A 16,610-nucleotide genomic window follows, 5' to 3' on the forward strand; every position below is an offset into this window, starting at 1 on the left:
GGTTGAGAATGGTCTTTACCAACACAGACATAAAGTAATTTACTATGTTGTGTTTGGCTGTTTGAGCTGTAGCACCATTTAGGGCTAGTACGTAAGATTATAACCTATCTAGAATATTGACTGCCGAATTGGGTTGCTTCTTGAACCTGTAGAAGAGTGCAGTGAGCTTGAAACTGGGGTTATTGAAGAGAACTTTAGCCTGTAGCAGCCCAGTAAGTAGGCTGAAATTAGTGGTTCTGTATTTACATACAGGTATTAAAGTGAAAACTATCTGGGCTTACACTAAAAAAGCAGTTCAAATAAAATTAATCTAACATGGTTTTCTACGTACTAAAGCTTCACATTCTCCTTAAGGTTTCTTCTGTAATATGTAGCTGTTTTTACAAGTAAAGTTCTAGCAGTGGACTTGATCCCTATGTGATACCTTTCTCTTTGCCCTGTTGATTGCTCTCAAACTCTTCAAATTCCCAGGTGATTGAAATAAGAGATTGTGGCTGTATAACACTTATTAGGAAAAAATTCAATCCGGATGCTTAGGTGGTAGGATGACAGGCGAGCCATTTTCATCTGTTCATGTTAACACTGTCTCTGTAATGGGGATTTTAAAGAGTATTCTAGATGGATCACTTCTCTAAAAATGCTTTCTTATTTCTCTCCCTCACCCTCAACAGGTGTGTGATCTGTATGATGGACTTTGTTTATGGGGACCCAATTCGATTTCTGCCGTGCATGCACATCTATCACCTGGACTGTATAGACGACTGGTTGATGAGATCCTTCACGTGCCCCTCCTGCATGGAGCCAGTTGATGCAGCACTGCTTTCGTCCTACGAGACTAATTGAGCCAGGGTCTCTCATCTGACTTCAAGTGAACCATCATTTTTGGTGGTTTTGATCTTTTGTCACTGAGCCCAAAGAGCCAGGGATTAGGAATTAAGATCATGCACAAAAGTTTCCTAAAAATTCCTGAATGGCTGCAGATGTTGGGGGAAAAAAGTATGTGATATTTTAGAAACTTAGGGGGAAAAGTAGGAAGGTATTTTTATGTAAAGCCTTGACCCAGTGTTCAAAAATATAATTGTATTTAGATCTTGTTATTGCTCCAGTACATAGGAATTGTGTAAAGTGTTATACAGCAGCTGTATATGTTTAAATTGTGTATGTTGAAGATTAGGAAAAAGATAGTGGTTGTTTTTCCTAAATGAAATAACTTTCTTCTTCCCCCCACCCAAATTCTTTTCTCAAGTTGCTGGCATTTGGGTCAAGGTTTTATTAAAAGCTACATTTTATAACACTGGCACAAAAAAAGTAGTTTTAAGCTTGTTTGCACAGTTCTTTTTTTCCATTGGAAATGGAATTCATTGCCTTAGGTCTTTTTAAATAGTGTATTATTATCGTTGGGGCTGGCTCTATGCTTGAAAACCAGTTTATTTATAACCTGTTATAAGTGCTATATCTGTTTGCAGTTAGGAAATGCAGAATTCAAAGTGATCTCCTAGCTTGTAAGCAAACTGAGATGCACTATCCCTTTTCTATAAAAAAAATGAGTTAATGTGTCAAGAAACCAACTCTAGTAAAGTGGGGTTTAATATTACCCTTTCTTATGTGTTTCACCTAATTATTTTGGTTGTTAATATGGTGATAATTAAAAGTCAAGGTAAATTTTAAATATTAAGAATTCTGATTTATTGAGCTTGAATTATGCCACCATGTTTATGTAAAAATGAAAGTGGCACCATGGTTAAACTGAGAAAAGTTTCTCAGTTGTAACAATTTTGATTTATTCTTTCCTGTGACCTCCTTCCCTGTTGTCTTGAACATAGCAAAAGGATACTGCATCTCTTCTTATTGTAGTGCTGAGGTTACTGAAGTTATATAAAACACATCTCTGTTTCTGTTTCTTGGAAGGACAGTCCTGCTAGTTGACTGACAATTCTAAGCAGGGAGAATTAAGATAAATGTGTTTCATGTTTTGCACACAAATGCAGAATATGTATAACCACATGACTTCATAGTTGTGATCTCAAAAAAGAAGGAATTTCTCTTTTATCTTTTTCTTGCAGTTAATATAAGAACACTGAATCTCTAAGCTTCTGAAGTGTTAGAGGTAGAGATGGTCTAGTAAAGATGTAGTTGTAATGTTTTATCCATTTAGCATGTGTTTATTTTTCTTTATGTACTCGAAGGTGACATATTTGTTCAACTCAGTGATATTACAGCTAAAAAATCATTCATTAGCAAAAGGAGAAGCAATCTCAACCCAACAAATCAGAAATGTTTCTTTTTATTTTATATTGAGTTGAATATTTGACTTTAACACTTTTCTACATACAAAACACAAGTTTCTCAAAGGGTTCTTCATAATTGCATTATAGAAGAATTTAGTATGTCATAAGCACTTAAAGATTTGACATTCAACTGTAGCAGTATCCATGTTGGTTAATTTTCTTATGAGCCCCATGATGAGTTTGAGAAAAATTGAAAGAAATTAGATTATCAGGTTCTGTTAAATTGTTACATGTACCTTGCTTAAGTTTTTGTTCATTAATTTATATCCAATTACATAAAGCAAATTTGGAGGAAACACCTGAAGTTGTGCAATATTTTCAGCGGTATTACTTTTTTTATCTTTGTGTTTTCTACTTAAACATGATGTCTGTCATCAAGTGTTATAGTCACTTTCTTTTTTTCTAGATTGTTAAAATTGGTAAATGAACTTTTTTTTTTAATCATCTTCTATGTTGCTGTTAGTCTTTATTACAAGGCTTCTTTCACAGAAGTTTGGCAGTAATATTGAAGGAACCAGGATTGAGCTGAACGCTATTTTTTTTTTTAAGGTATTTTGTATTCTTTAATTTTGATCTCCACATACCATGTTAAGAACCATCAGTTTTGGCTTTTACCAAGTTAAATAAAGTTATATAATACAGTTGTAAAGGGCTAAAGTTAGAATTGATTACATAAGAATATTCTAATCCTTTCTTTAAAACACACATGTATAAATTTACTTAAAAATTTCTAGGTATATATACTTTGGGGGAAGTATTTTTTATGGCTTGGCATTTAATACCATCTAGTCATAAACTTAGAAGCTTGATAGTTTCTAAATTTTCTTAGCCAAATAATAGGTACAACATATTTGGATTTGGGCAAGATATGTTCAGGCTTAGCTGTAGGATTTGAGATGTCTGGAAAGCCTGACCAGGAAAAAATAAAAGAATCTTACTCTTTTAAATGTAAACCGAACAATTTGAAATACTTTAAGATACTTGTAGTTTGGTTCACACAAACCTTTTAAATGCTATGAGTGTTCTTCATAAGACATCTCAGGTATTAGAAGACTCTCCAACTACTTTCGGTGTCTGTGTAATATAAAACAGAGTATAGTGAGCATTGAGGTAACAAATTTTCTGTGAACAAAGCTCCTTCTTAAGGAAGCATGCATTTTAAAAAAGGAATAACAATAAAGGAGTCCAAAGCAGAACTGCCTATGGTCCTGAGACTGAAAATGGCAAACAGGAAAGAAGGTAAGTTTCTTTGGCATAATTCGGAAATGTAGGCAATTGGTGGCCATGTTTGCTTACAAAGGCATTGGCTAGCAATCAGTTTCTCAGAGTCAGCTGATGACACTTGCATGTTAAATGCATCAGAGCTAATCAGCTAATTTTTTAAGCCTTTAATTTTGAAATTGGTGGACATGAGAAAAGGTGGATTTTGGTTAGTATCTCCTGAAGTAATACTAAATTTACCCACCTGAATTTAAAGATCATCTATTCTTTTACTGGGTATGGAAAAAGTTAGTGAAGATAGTTTGTAACCCCTCCTTCTATACCCTGTGTAGCTCCCCTGTTCTAGTCTTACACTCAACTAGACTTCCCTAAGACACAGGCCTGGTTCGGATGTCCCCATCATGCGAGGCATGGGCATGAGAGCCATCAGCGTCCTATGCAGTCTTATTCTGACTGCATTATATTATTCCTTTTGAGGACATAGCTGAATTCCTTATAATTTCTTCCCCCTTGGTCCCACTTTCTAAGTATTTTGCCATCATTAAATTAAAAAGTGTGGAGTAAAAATGTCCAACTACAAAATTTCCATCTTTGCATTTAATGTCGTTACTGATTGACCCACTGTTAGGTGATTTACCTAAGAGCTATCAAGAAATGGTCTCTGAATTTTTTCTCAGTTCTGTATTGTCAGAATAGGTGTTTGCTTATGGCCAGGCAGTGGTTTAATGCTCATAATTCAGATTTAGAGAGGACTTTAGTTTGTAGTAATTCAAGTGAAACATAAGGGTTTAATGGGAGGAGTAACTGTAAAAGCTTGATTACATTATATAAAACACCTTAAAGCAGTACTTTTTCTGAGTGCTTTAAAAGATGTAGTAAGTTCATTTTATATATTGAGGGAAAGTTAACTGGACTATTTGTTCTCTCTTCACATAAAGTACTATTTTTAACTAGAGGAAAATAACATATTTTTTTTTAAAGCTCCTAAGAGTTACATTGTAACACATTAACGTTTATATTAAAATGACATAGAAGTTAGTAAATGGATGAGGCACATGTATCTGGGGAATATTAATTTAAATATACTTTGTAATTCTTTTTCTGAGAGCCTCTGGGTCTAAAAACAGCAGTGCTGGGTGATTATTTATTCAGATATTGATTGTCCTGATACAAGTATCCAGACTTTGCTTTTCCATTTATCCTTTGGCTGTTTCCTTGCTCTTTAGCATGGATGAAAATCCAGATGAATCCCTTTACAACCCATTTCCTGATCCATAAAATTTTTGTTAGAGGCTTCAGTAAAATTTTACAAAAGGGGTTTGGATTTACCTGCACATCTTAATTGTCCACATTGTTCTTGTTTGCCTTATGACGCTACGCAATGGGCATTAGCCCAGGATAATAACTGGATCCATCTAATTAATGTTACTGATAGACTGAAACCATCTACCATTTCATAAATTTTTTATGGAATCTTTAAGAGATACTAACTTTCTTTTACATTTTTGTTTGTTGAGAAAACTGTCCACTGGAAGATTTAGTCATCTTTGGATGCTTTCCACAGGAAGTTTCGTTTTCTCTGCATATGAATGAAGCAGCATTATCAATAAGGTACAGATTTTAGGCATTTAAAACTGATTGTGATCAAAGGATGGGCAGTGCCTGTTTACTTTGAATACGTGCTTATCAGTGTGTAACTGCAGTGTTTATCGACTGGATTTCTTCATGCTGAGAAAAAGAAGTTGGAAAAGGTAACTGAGGGTTTACCTCAAGAGTCTGGTCAGAGTGATGAATGCTTACGAGAAGATGTGGCTGGCTAAGCAAGTGATGGGCCCAGCTTTTCTCTGGGGGGCCATAGAGTAGTTCATCTAGTCATTCAGGACCCAAAAGCGAGTCTTAGGCGTTGTGTGGATTGGGAAGCCTGGACTGTGCTATCAGATTGGCTTCCAGCACTATCCATACCAGAGGTATGGGGATAAGCTGCATTCTGCCAATTCCAGGATCACAGCCAGTCCTTCAGCTTTGAGATAGTGCAGAATAATGATCTTCTTTCCATGAGGGTAGCCGAACTCAAGCAGACAGGTAAGTTAATGGCTACAATTTGAGGGTATGCGGTGAAGGGAAGTTGTTTTTCACAAACCATTTGTCCTCATGGCCCTTGATAATCACTGTCCATGATGTTACTTTGATATGAGGAATAATAACCATTCTTCTTTTCAGTAGTGAGATGGGTGCTAATGGCATTGTCAGGTTGGTCATTTTTGCAAGCCTTGTTCTCAGGATTATTTATTTCTAAAACTTGGTGTTAATGGCATTGAAGATATCTTTGAAGTAAGGAATCATGTTTATGGGTTTGGATTTTTGATAAACTGGGTTGCTGATTTCTCATGAAGAGTAAAGAACAAGAAATGCCAACTCACATTGACTCTTAGAGCCTGATTATCACTTAGCAGCATATTGAAAGTATTTTTTCCCTCTAAGTGTGGTAGCTGGTGCAGGGAAGAGGAGGTATTTTAATGGCAATTCTCATGAAGCAGAAGCAGTTGGTGCTATTGGCCTTTGGCATGGCACTGGCCTCCCAACTTCCATGTTTAACCCTATATAATACATTCTTCACACAGCAGTTAAAATAGTTTTGAGTAAATCGGATGATGTCATTCATCTGCTTAAAACTTTTAATTGCTTCCCATTGTGTGGAGAGTAAAATCCAAGCTTCTTAATGGAGACAGTAGACTTTCTGCCTCTCTCCTTTCACAGTACTCTACTTTCTAGACTTTTTTGTGTGCTTTCTAAAATGCCAAGCTCTCTCCTGTCTTAGATCTTTTGTAGTTCCATCCTGTAGTTCACTTCCCCAGATTGTTTGATGGCTGGTTTCTTACCCTCTGGACCAACAGCCCCTGTTTATTTACTCCATAGCTCTAATTTGTTTACTTTCATGACAGCAGGACATTTAGGTGCTCAACAGATATTTATTAAGTGAAGGGAAGGAGAAAGCAGGGAAGAAGAGAAGCCCTAAGGAGTCTGAGCATTTCTGATGGAGTGGGAGCCACCGTCAAGGAGGTTCCCATTGGAAAATTGGGGTCTTATAAAGATTTTTGAGGGTTGCAAGGGGAAGGGCAAAGGCAAAGCTCTTCCTGAATGGGCAGCTTTCTAATAAGCCTTGTCTCTAACCAGTACTGCCCTCATCCTCCCCTTCACCTGAGAATGTTGGCAGATCATAGTTCCTGTATATCAATACTTTTGAAAGAAAGGACATATTGGATACATGTTTTTGTCTGCCCAGTACCCCATCTTTTTTAGTAATAACTCCCAACCGAGCATGTAATCCAAGATAGACCAATTGTAGCACCTCACTCCCTTTCCAAGGCAGTGGCTCTCAGGCTTCAGTGTGCATCAGATCCACTTGGAGGACTTACTTGTTCAGGTGGTTCGGCCTCACCCCTGCATCAGGGGGAGGGGGGCTGATAATTTGCATTTCCAACAAACTCCCTGATATCTAATGCTGATCTGGGGAACCACTGGCCTAAGGGATGGACATTCAAGCCAAGTCAGACTAATCAGAGTCCTTATCTGGGGATTTTTCATACTGGAGGTAGGAAAAGGAGCCCTTTTCTTGTCACAAAGCTGTAAGGATGTAAGGTCTGAACTGCCACGCAGAGAAGTCAGTTCAAGAGAATAAATCTAACACAAGAGCAAAGCCAAGAGATGGAGAAGGCCTAATGGATGCACTAGAGCCATTGATTCAGTCATCCCCTAGGCCAAACTCACCACTGCCTTCCCACAGTATGTGTGGGCCAATACATTTACCTTCTTAATATACTAAGGACTGTGCTGGGCTATTTGCTTAGTTGATTTCTTTTTATTCTCAGCAGCCCTGTAAAGCAGTTGGTATTGGCCCCATTTTATAGAAGAATAAACTGATTCTCAAAGCAGCAGAATAATTTGAATTCAGTCTGTACTTTTATCCACTATTATCCCGTGTAATTAATAGAATTTAAAGTTGCTATTTTTAGTAGATCAGGCTTTTCTCTTATGAATTTGCTCACCACCTCTTTTCCATAGATAGTTGTCTGAAAGTCACCTTTAGCCCAAGGGTGACAGATTTCTGGCCCATGGACCACTTTGACCCACAGGTGTGATATGTTTGGCCAGCCAGCACTCTTAGGTGCTTAAACTTAAAATTCTAAGAGTGTCTTCAGCATCATATGCTTCCCAGTTTGTCAGTGTTCCTACCTCTTACTGTCTTACACCAAACCTCTTCTAGCGTATGGTTTGGACTCAAGCCTCAGTCCAGGCCTGAGCCTCTGCATCTGTTCACTTCCCATCTCTGGAGTAGCTGACTGGAACTCTACCTGTCCAGCTGGGGATTAGATCATGCCTTTTCCTTCAACATCCTGATGGTTTTATGAGCAATATGGTTGCTTAAGGATTGCCTTTGTCCAAGATAGACCCTGTCCCTACCTCATGATGCCAAGTGCCACACAGGCATATGCTCCATGTGCTCCAAGCCAAGGATTTCTAGTGTTTGAGTTTCCAGCCAGTACCTTTTCCATACTTAACAGTGGCCCAAGAGTCAATGTTAAGTCAGATCCGACTTTAAGCTGATAATTTGAAAGCTTGACCAGCAGTTCAGGAAAGCATGAGCTTTAGAGTTCAGCTGCCTGACTTCAAATATTTCTGATGCATAATAGCTGTGTGGTCTTAGGCAAGTTATTTAACCTATTCTCAGTTTTCTCATCTGTAAAATGGCAATAATAGCTCCACTTCAAATGTAAAGTACTTAGAATCACAACTGGTAAATAGCACTTAATATTAGCTAGTATTATTCCACCAAGAGCATATGGTATCTGGTGTTACGAAGTGTGTGTTCGGGACGTGAAGAAAAACAAAACCATCCTATCCAGTCATCTGTGAGGTGTTAGCTGTGATGTGTCTGATTAAACTTGAATGTCAGCTTTTAGAAGTCCATAGCGATCTTCTGTAATTGCATGTCTTACCAAAGTAAGGGCTCTATTATATTTTGTCACTTAAGAGCTGACTAGACAGTAGAAGCAACTCATAGATTGCTTACTTCGAAATGGATTTTTCAAGCCCCTAAACGAGGCTCCTTGTTTGTGGACTAACTTACCCTGTTGGACAGTGATGAACTTTCTACCAGATTTCCACAGAGCTGTGTACTTTCCGACCTTGGAAAGCTGCATCTGAGGGCGAGGGTGAGAAGTTCCCATTTGCTGCTTGGTTTTCAGAATCCAGGCACCTCTCACTTATTACTGAATTAGTGTGATGGTGCTAAGGACATAAGAAAACTGTTGAAAAGGCACGCTGTTGGGCTTTGAATTAGAAGCAGAGAAGAAGACTGTTGTCCACTCCCTATCATCTTAGAAGAGATAAACTTGGGAGTAACTCCAGAGAAAAGTGTATTTGGATTTTATTCCCTCGTTGAATGATTCAAGCACTCAGCAGGCTGGGCCTTTTTAAAATCCTCCTGATGCTCCCTTCAGTTGCTGGGAATCTCCCACCTGGACCTCAGCCTAGTGTTTGGTTGGCGTTGGCCTTTTAGGGTCCTGGCTTTGCTGTCAGGTCGTGGCTTTTTTGCTGTGAATGACGACAGCTGTCTTGGAAACACTCCCATTCTGACTTGAGAGATAAGGAATAGGGAATCCTGCCAACATATGGGAGAGCTGATAGGGACCAGCACAGTGCTGGAAGCTACCCTGCCAGTCCAAGGCCTGGGACCAGTGAGAGGCAGAGGTAGACTTTCTGTTGCCAAGAGTCTATTCAGAGCATGTTACACAGTTGCTGCTTCCTAACAACTGAGTTCCTCTGTGTGGCACAGGATTCAGACTTTCCCCAAATGAGGATTATTTGCTCTCTGGGTGTCCTGGGAGGAAGGCTATCATCACTTCTGGTAAGTAGCCTGGTGGCACAAGGCTTTGACAAAAGGTAGGGAGGTATATATCTGTTGCCTCTTTTTGGAGATGAAAGCCCAGAAACAGACTTGACCAGAATTAGAATCAGAACTGTTGACAGCAGCAAAGAGCCTTAATCTAGTCCAAATTACTAATTTTTAGAGGGTCCATGACTTTCCCAAGGTCACTCTGAAAGGCAGTAGCAAAACAAGGACTAGAATTCAGGTCTCCTTATTTCTAGGCCAAGACTCTCCTCACCTGATCAGGTGCCTCTCCAGGGCAGATGTGCTGGAAAGGTCTGCAGTGTTAGAGAAGCAATGACCAGAAATGGCTCAAGACGCAATGAGAAGCCCATGACAGAATTTTCACCTTCAGAGGCCTCTGCACAAGGATATGGTGGTGTCAGACACCCAGCATTTTCAGCTTCACATACATTTTTTGTTTGTTTTTGGCCACGCCACTCGGCTTGCGGGATCTTAGTTCCCCCACCAGGGGTTGAACCTGGGCCACGGCAGTAAAAGCGCTGAGTCCTGACCACTGGACCACCAGGGAACTCCCTCACATACATGTTTTTGATGGACTAGCTCAAGCTGCAGGTAGGATAAAGGAGACAAAACTCATAGCCAGACTGCAGCCAGAGGTGAAGGTGACAGAGGCTAATTAATGAAGCCCAGCAGGAAATAGCAACAACTAGGAAACCATCCTGGCATAAAAATTTAAGAATAAAAGCACCTAAAATGAACATTGAGATGAAAGTGTTTTGTAAACGGCAATTTTGCAAATTATATGTTTGGTATCCTGTGACCGGCGCTGCTTTTATACTGCAATAGGTAGCATTCTAATATGTGAGGGAGGACAACAGGCCACCTTCATTCAGCAGCCTGGCTCTAGTTCACCCCTTTCACCTGCCCTGCCCAACAACCTGGAAGTAGGCTGGGCTCCCAGCATTCAGGCTGTGGAGGAGAGAGAGCTTGCAAAGGACTTGCCCTCTGTGGAAAGCATTCTTTTGTCTAGTTCTAACTAAATAAATAAGGAATCTTCCTTTCATAGCATTTCTGCTATGACAGTACACTAAATAAGTGCAAAAGAGGATCTTGGATGAGGGTTTTCGGCTTTGTTTTCCTAATGAGAATATGCTTTACCTAAAACCCATAACTTCATTCAGCATCAGTCACAGGAAGCTTGGTTGTATATTAATAGATTAAACCACCTAGCTTCTGGCAAATGCTAAAAAGTGTTTGTTTGCTAAATACAGCAGGCTGGAAGACTGGAAAAGTTATCTTGCGGTTCTTCCTTTACAGAAACTGCATTCATGTATTTGAGGAATCACATTTTCAAAGATGAATATTTTTACCAGGAAAATGGTTAAGTTGAAGTATGCTGTTAGATTGTGAATGGTAAAACTTGGTGTTTGTTGGTCACTGAACTTGAGTCCTCACTTTTAACAGTCCCACTGGGTGCAAATTCAGATGCTTTTAGGCGCCAGAAAGATTATGTGTTGAAAAGAGCCTCTACTCAGCTCCAACTGATTGTTGCCTTGTGGGAATGAGGCCCAATATTGCCAGATTATTAAAATAAGATGCCAGAAACCAGATTTATTTGTGAAATCTCCCCATTTTAAAATGTTAGTAACTTATTCTAAAAATTTTAAAACATTATGTTGGCTAAATAAAACATGCCTGAGCCATATGACTTCTGATTCAAACTTTCTGCCCAGCCTAAGAATTCAAGCAACAACATATTTTACTGAAATAGATGTTGCATGATCTCTTAAGTGTATAAGTTTTATTACTTAAATATATCTTTTAACTGAAAAATCTGAAACAAACAAACAGGCCAAGGATAACCATTCTGTTTCTAAGAAAAATGCTGTCAGTAAATAAGTGTACCTCGAAGGGAAGTACAGAAGATTTTTATGTTTCATAAATCATTCCCAGTGGTTTCAATTTGGCATATAGCAGACTGGTGTCTGAGAAACTTTACCTGCCAAACTTCTTGGCTTTGGCACAGAAAGGGCCACAGGGCTCCCCCTTCCTTCAGGCCTCGGTATCGCTATTCCTTAGTGGTGAAGATTGATTTTTTTTTTTTTTTTTTCTACAGATGGACTCAAAATTATCTCACTAAAAAGACGTGTTTGTTTGATTTTTTTTTAAATTGGAAAGTTGTTACAAAGGGAGTGTAAGAAGTAAGGTAGTGGGAGTGTGTGAAACCTCTATGTCCAACCCCCAGAAACCTCGAAGCCTGTGGTGCAGATCTTCCTTTGGGTCCTTCCAGCCCTGGAAGCTGAGACCTCGCTGAAGTCTGAAAAGCACTTTGGCCCTTGACATCATAGATTTACCTCCACATGAGTATGGGTTAAAACAATGATTTACAGGTGGTTGGTTGGTAGTTTTTTCCAAAGCCAACTTTGATCCCATCAATGTCTTTCTAAGGAAAATGTAAACAACTGTTTATACATTCTCTTAAACATCACAGTGAAAAACAAGTACCCGTATATGTGATAGGGCAGGCAGAGGGCTCCAGCTACTCTGTCCTTGGCAAAGGCCCTTGGCCACACTGGTGAAAATGCCAGCTTCGCTTCTGCACAGATACCTATGTCGTGTCATCGCACTGGAGCACCGGTGGACCCCAACGGCAGGGCAGGGGGAGGGGATCTTTTTGAAATGTTTCCAGGAGCTCTCTGTCCAGCTGACTCTGTCTTCCAGCCTGGGAATGCTGCACAAAACTACAAGGGCATTGATGAAACCATGGATCTGTTGCCATTCTCTAGGGAAGACTTGGCTTGGAGTGTGGCTGCCTGGATTCGAAAATGTGTCCTTGATTCCATGGAATAATTCTTATAATTTTGCCTGGAAGAAACCACAGAATCAGACACATGAGGCTGCTCCAGGAAGTGCTTTTCCTTTAGTCTGAACTGTGGGAGCCCACTAGCCAAGGAACATTTTTAGAGACTTAGATCCCTACCTCTGTCTAAAGAAAGAGTTGGGCCCTGACTAATAGGGATTACCTGTTATCATGCCCTCTGGTGCCACTCTTGGTCCTGTTGTTGGGTCCCTGAGCTTGAAGGAGTGGTTTCAAGAGGTAGATCCAAGGGCTGGAAGGCAGGAGACCTGCATCTTCACACCAGCCCTGCAGCTGCCTTGTGGTGTGACCCTGGGTAACTCAGTCCCTGATGCTGGGATTTCAATTCCTCATTGGTAAATTGAGGAAGAAGCCTCCCTACGCCAGGTGAGAGCTGGGCTCCCCAGCGACATGGGCCCAGCCTCTGGGCTGCCTATACTGCCTTTGCCAGCACCCTCCTCCCTCACTGCTGCCTGGCCTCCTCTGCCCATACCCTGCACTCATGGGGAACAAAGGACAGTCCAAGGCCAATCACGCCTTACTTGGCAGTTTCCAAGAGTTTGACAGCCTCTTCATTTCTGCCTTGCTCCATAAACAGCAGGGCCAGCTCCAGCAGGGCATTTGGGATCAAGTAGTGGTCGTATTTAATCCTCTTTTCGCTGCAGGACAGAGGAAAACATGGCTTACAGGCTCTGCTCTTGAGACATCCTTCAGGCACGCCCTTCAGACTCCTCCTGAGCCTCTTCCAAATGGGAGGATCCAACTCATGGTCTTGTGGGGTTTTCTGATCTGAATTCCACTTTGGGAGGGTTCCCACTACCTAGCCCGAGAAAGGCTTTAAGATCCACAGCAAAGCCTTCCCATCCTCTGCACCTGGGGCCCCAAGTCCCTGACAATCTGTGGCTCATGTCATGTCCTTAGTTAGCCCACCCCCACCTCAGTCCCCAACTCCCCCTTTATTTCATCTGCAACCCTTTCCCTCTACAACCTCACCCAGGCAGGGAAGGACCTGACCACTGTCACCCAACCGCAGGTGTCTTTCCTGCGTCCAGGCATTTGCACGCGCTCTGCCTACGCCACTCAAGACTCCTCCTTCCTTGCTTTCTCTGCCTGATAAACTTCCCAATTTAAGTGGCATCCCTGGAAAGCCTTTCCTGGTATCTAGCATTAGGTTTAGTTCCCTCCTCCTGGCACCTGCTGTCCTCTGCTTTCCTCTAGCACAGCCCTCACCGTACCAGACTGAGTTGCCTGTAGCTGTCTGTCTCTCTCTAACATCTGCACTCCCCCAGGGCAGAGTTGATAAATTACAAACTCCAGGGGGCACCATTCACACGAAATTCGTTGCGGAGGGGCTCCTGTCGTTGGGCAATCTGGGCCCTAGAGGACAACGTGGGAAAGATCTGTGCCCAGCAAGGGTCCTGGCACAGGATAGACACTAGTACATGTGGAGCAAGTAGGGGTAGTCCAGAGTCAGGCACTGTGCATGTGTGCATGAGGAAAGAGAAACCCAGAAAAGACTGCCCTGGAGCCGCGGGCCCAGCAGTAGGCCATCTGGAGCAGGAGCGACCACAGAGGCACTTACTTGGCAGAGATGCTCCTGAAATTCTCCTCGGCCTCCTGGACACGGCCCAGATATTTCAGACACAGGCCTTTCAGCAGCTTCACCAAGCACTCATCATCCACTGAGTACTCATTCTCTGAGAATAGGGGAGTGAGGGAAGACGACAGGTTTGTTCATTTTTTCAGCAGTTACTCATGGAGCCCCTACTCTGTGCTGGGCCCTGGGGAGACAGAGGCGGCTCACACATGGTCCCCATCCTCAGGGAGCTCACATCTGGGGAGGAAAGACAGATACTGAGACGATGACAATACAGTGATACCAGGACTGATTGAAGGAAGCCCGGGGGTTGTGGGAGCCCAGAAGAGGCCCTGACCCTACCTGGGGGACAAGGGACAGCTTCTTGGAGGAGCTGCCACTGAAGCTCAGTCTGGAAAGGCAAAGGACAATTACCAGGGTAGAGAAGTGAGGAAGGACATTTTTGGTAGAGGGAATCTTCAACTGTAAAGACCTGTGGTCTGACCCAGCCTGGCAGGTTCAAGGGCCTGCGGGTAGTCACCTGGGCCCTTTTCCAGCAACTCTTCAGCCTTGGTGATAATCTCAAGTATCCCGTCTGTGAGTTCCGGCTGCTTCCCAATCACAGCGTAGCCATTCCAAATGTACATCATTTCCTGGGGGCAGGGGAGCAAGTCAGTCCCAGGTTTCCTCCCCAGTGGGGCCTCAAGTTTCCCCATCTGTAAAATGGGTAGCTCAGATCAGAGGATCACTAAAGGCCCTTCTAACTCTAGAAGTCTCAGCCCAGCCTTGACAAGTCTCAGCCCAGCGTTTGAAGCTGTGGACTTGAGGGAGTTAGGGGGAGTCTTATCTCTTACTTATTATTGAGCTCTCTCCTTACGCCAGTGAGAATTTAAGATGGACGCATATTCTCACTCTTCTGCTCATAGCTGCCGATAGTTTTCAGTTACTTTTCTGCTCATGGCTTCCTGGGGCACTACTCTGCTCTCTCCCAATCTCTCTGTGTCCAAACTCTTCCCATTCTTTGAGGACCAGGTCATGCCCCACACTCTCCAGGGAGTCCTCCTCCTTGCTCCAGCTAATAGGGCCTCCTATACTGGAGGAACCATAGCGTACTTAAGCACTTCAGGAGCTTAAGACCATGTTACCTTCTCTCCTATTTTGCCAAGGCACTGAGCTTGAGTATCCATCTATGAAACATATCTGATTCCTTTTTTTGCCTTAACTGCCAGGAAGTTCAGAATACTAAATTAAATTTTCATTTTAGTAATTCTGTTAGCTTAGATTAGCATTTCCTAAACTATCAAACCAGGCAATGGATGTGAAAGTGATTTGTATACATAAAGTTCTAGAAAGACTTTTGTTATGGCTTTTGTTATGTTCCAGGGAGGAATTTTAAGTTTAGACAAGGTTTTATCAAATTGTTATATGGTCTCAAGTTAGCAAGTGTTCCATTAAAAGATTGTTCTGTGGCCAAATAAGTTAGGGAAAAACTACATCTTCAAGCTTCTCCTTGGAGACCTACCATTGCAGATTAGCATATAAAGGCTCCAAGAAGGTCTACAGTATATAAACTTTGTTTAGGCCAGTCTTTCCCAAATGTATTTAATCACAGAAATCATTCTATGCACAAATAGCATTTTGCAGATTATAGTTTTGGAAATTCTCCCCTAAATTTCTGATATAGTTGCTTCCCCTGCCCTTCCTTACAACATATGTCCCCATTTGATAATAGCTTTACTGTATATTTTAAACTGTAAAATAGCTCAAATTTTATTTAAAGCTATTCAGGATACGAGCTCTAAATAAATTCTATATAAATATTGAACTTTTTGATTTCTGAAGTGTTTAACATGTTTTATCAGCTGATTCTCATAACTGCCCTATGAAATGGGCAAGGAATATATTATTATTTACATTAAGGGAAAGGGGACCCTACACAGGGTCACACAATTAGTGAATAGCAGAGCCAGGTCTCTGAAGCAGCACCCTTTCTACCTTTCTGGCTGCCTTATTATTTGAATAACAAGGACTCTTAACAAACTAGAAACTTCTCTGATGCCTGCTCAAATCATGCATGGAATTAGCATCAAAACCGTGGTTCAGAATAGGGGCTCTGGAACCAGACTACCTGGGTTCAAATTCTGGCTAACTCACTAGCTATGGGACTTGGACAAGTTATTTCATTTTTCTACTTATATCTTATCTACTTACTAGATATTTTATCTTCTTACTTATCTATTAGGCCTTATTATCTCCTTCTGTAAAATGGAGATGCCACCAGCACCTACTAAGAGGGTTGTTGTGAGGATCAAATGAGGCCATAGGCAATGGGTATAAGGAGCCTTGAACACAGCAAGTGCCCAATAACAATGCCAGCAATTGCTGTTATTTCAGAGTTGACTATAATATAACATGGTCCCAGCCTCAGAAAATCTTGGTCCAGTGAGCGCGGGACAGTGTAAACAACAAGACAGAAACAGGGTGGAAACACAAACAGCCGAGGGATGCCTCTGCCTGGGAACAGGGGTGCGGGGCTGTCTGGGGGGGGCTGCTCTCTCTGCCTTGAGGTGCCTGCAGCCGACTCACCTGTCTCCCCACCCCCATCCCTAGTAGACCAGTGCTTTCTCAGAGGTTGAGGCAGGCTGGAGCTCATCTGTGTCCCCCATCCAGTCCCAGGTGAATTGTGAAATCCTCTCCAGGCCCCTGAGGCATGAGGTCTTCTTCCCTCATCCACTTCCCCCGGGGTCAGTGGCTATATCCCTGGCTCTCAGCTCA

At 41.7% G+C, this 16,610-nt stretch overlaps 2 protein-coding genes across 8 annotated transcripts in view; one reads left to right on the forward strand and one right to left on the reverse strand.

Moving 5' to 3' along the window:
- Positions 1–2,584, forward strand: part of RNF11 (ring finger protein 11) — a 35,049-nt gene extending 32,465 nt beyond the window's left edge. The window contains exon 3 of the mRNA XM_059922267.1: positions 672–2,584. Coding sequence (XP_059778250.1) covers positions 672–843 — 172 coding nt within the window. The 3' untranslated portion in view covers positions 844–2,584. The remainder of the gene's footprint in view (positions 1–671) is intronic.
- Positions 2,585–11,276: 8,692 nt separating this feature from the next.
- Positions 11,277–16,610, reverse strand: part of TTC39A (tetratricopeptide repeat domain 39A) — a 51,338-nt gene continuing 46,004 nt past the window's right edge. For 5 of the 7 annotated variants that reach the window (XM_059922296.1, XM_059922279.1, XM_059922284.1 and 2 more), the window contains 4 exons: positions 14,377–14,488; positions 13,842–13,956; positions 12,802–12,918; positions 11,277–12,267 (listed from right to left, as the gene is read on the reverse strand). In XM_059922296.1, the coding sequence (XP_059778279.1) occupies positions 12,144–12,267; positions 12,802–12,918; positions 13,842–13,956; positions 14,377–14,488 (468 nt within the window). In that variant the 3' untranslated portion in view covers positions 11,277–12,143. Of the gene's footprint in view, positions 12,268–12,801; positions 12,919–13,841; positions 14,248–14,376; positions 14,489–16,610 lie in introns of those variants that run through there. The other 2 variants (XR_009503127.1, XM_059922308.1) reach the window with 2 other exon arrangements.

The sequence above is a fragment of the Balaenoptera ricei genome, chromosome 1, assembly GCF_028023285.1.
Source record: "Balaenoptera ricei isolate mBalRic1 chromosome 1, mBalRic1.hap2, whole genome shotgun sequence".
Taxonomy (NCBI): Eukaryota; Metazoa; Chordata; class Mammalia; order Artiodactyla; family Balaenopteridae; genus Balaenoptera; species Balaenoptera ricei.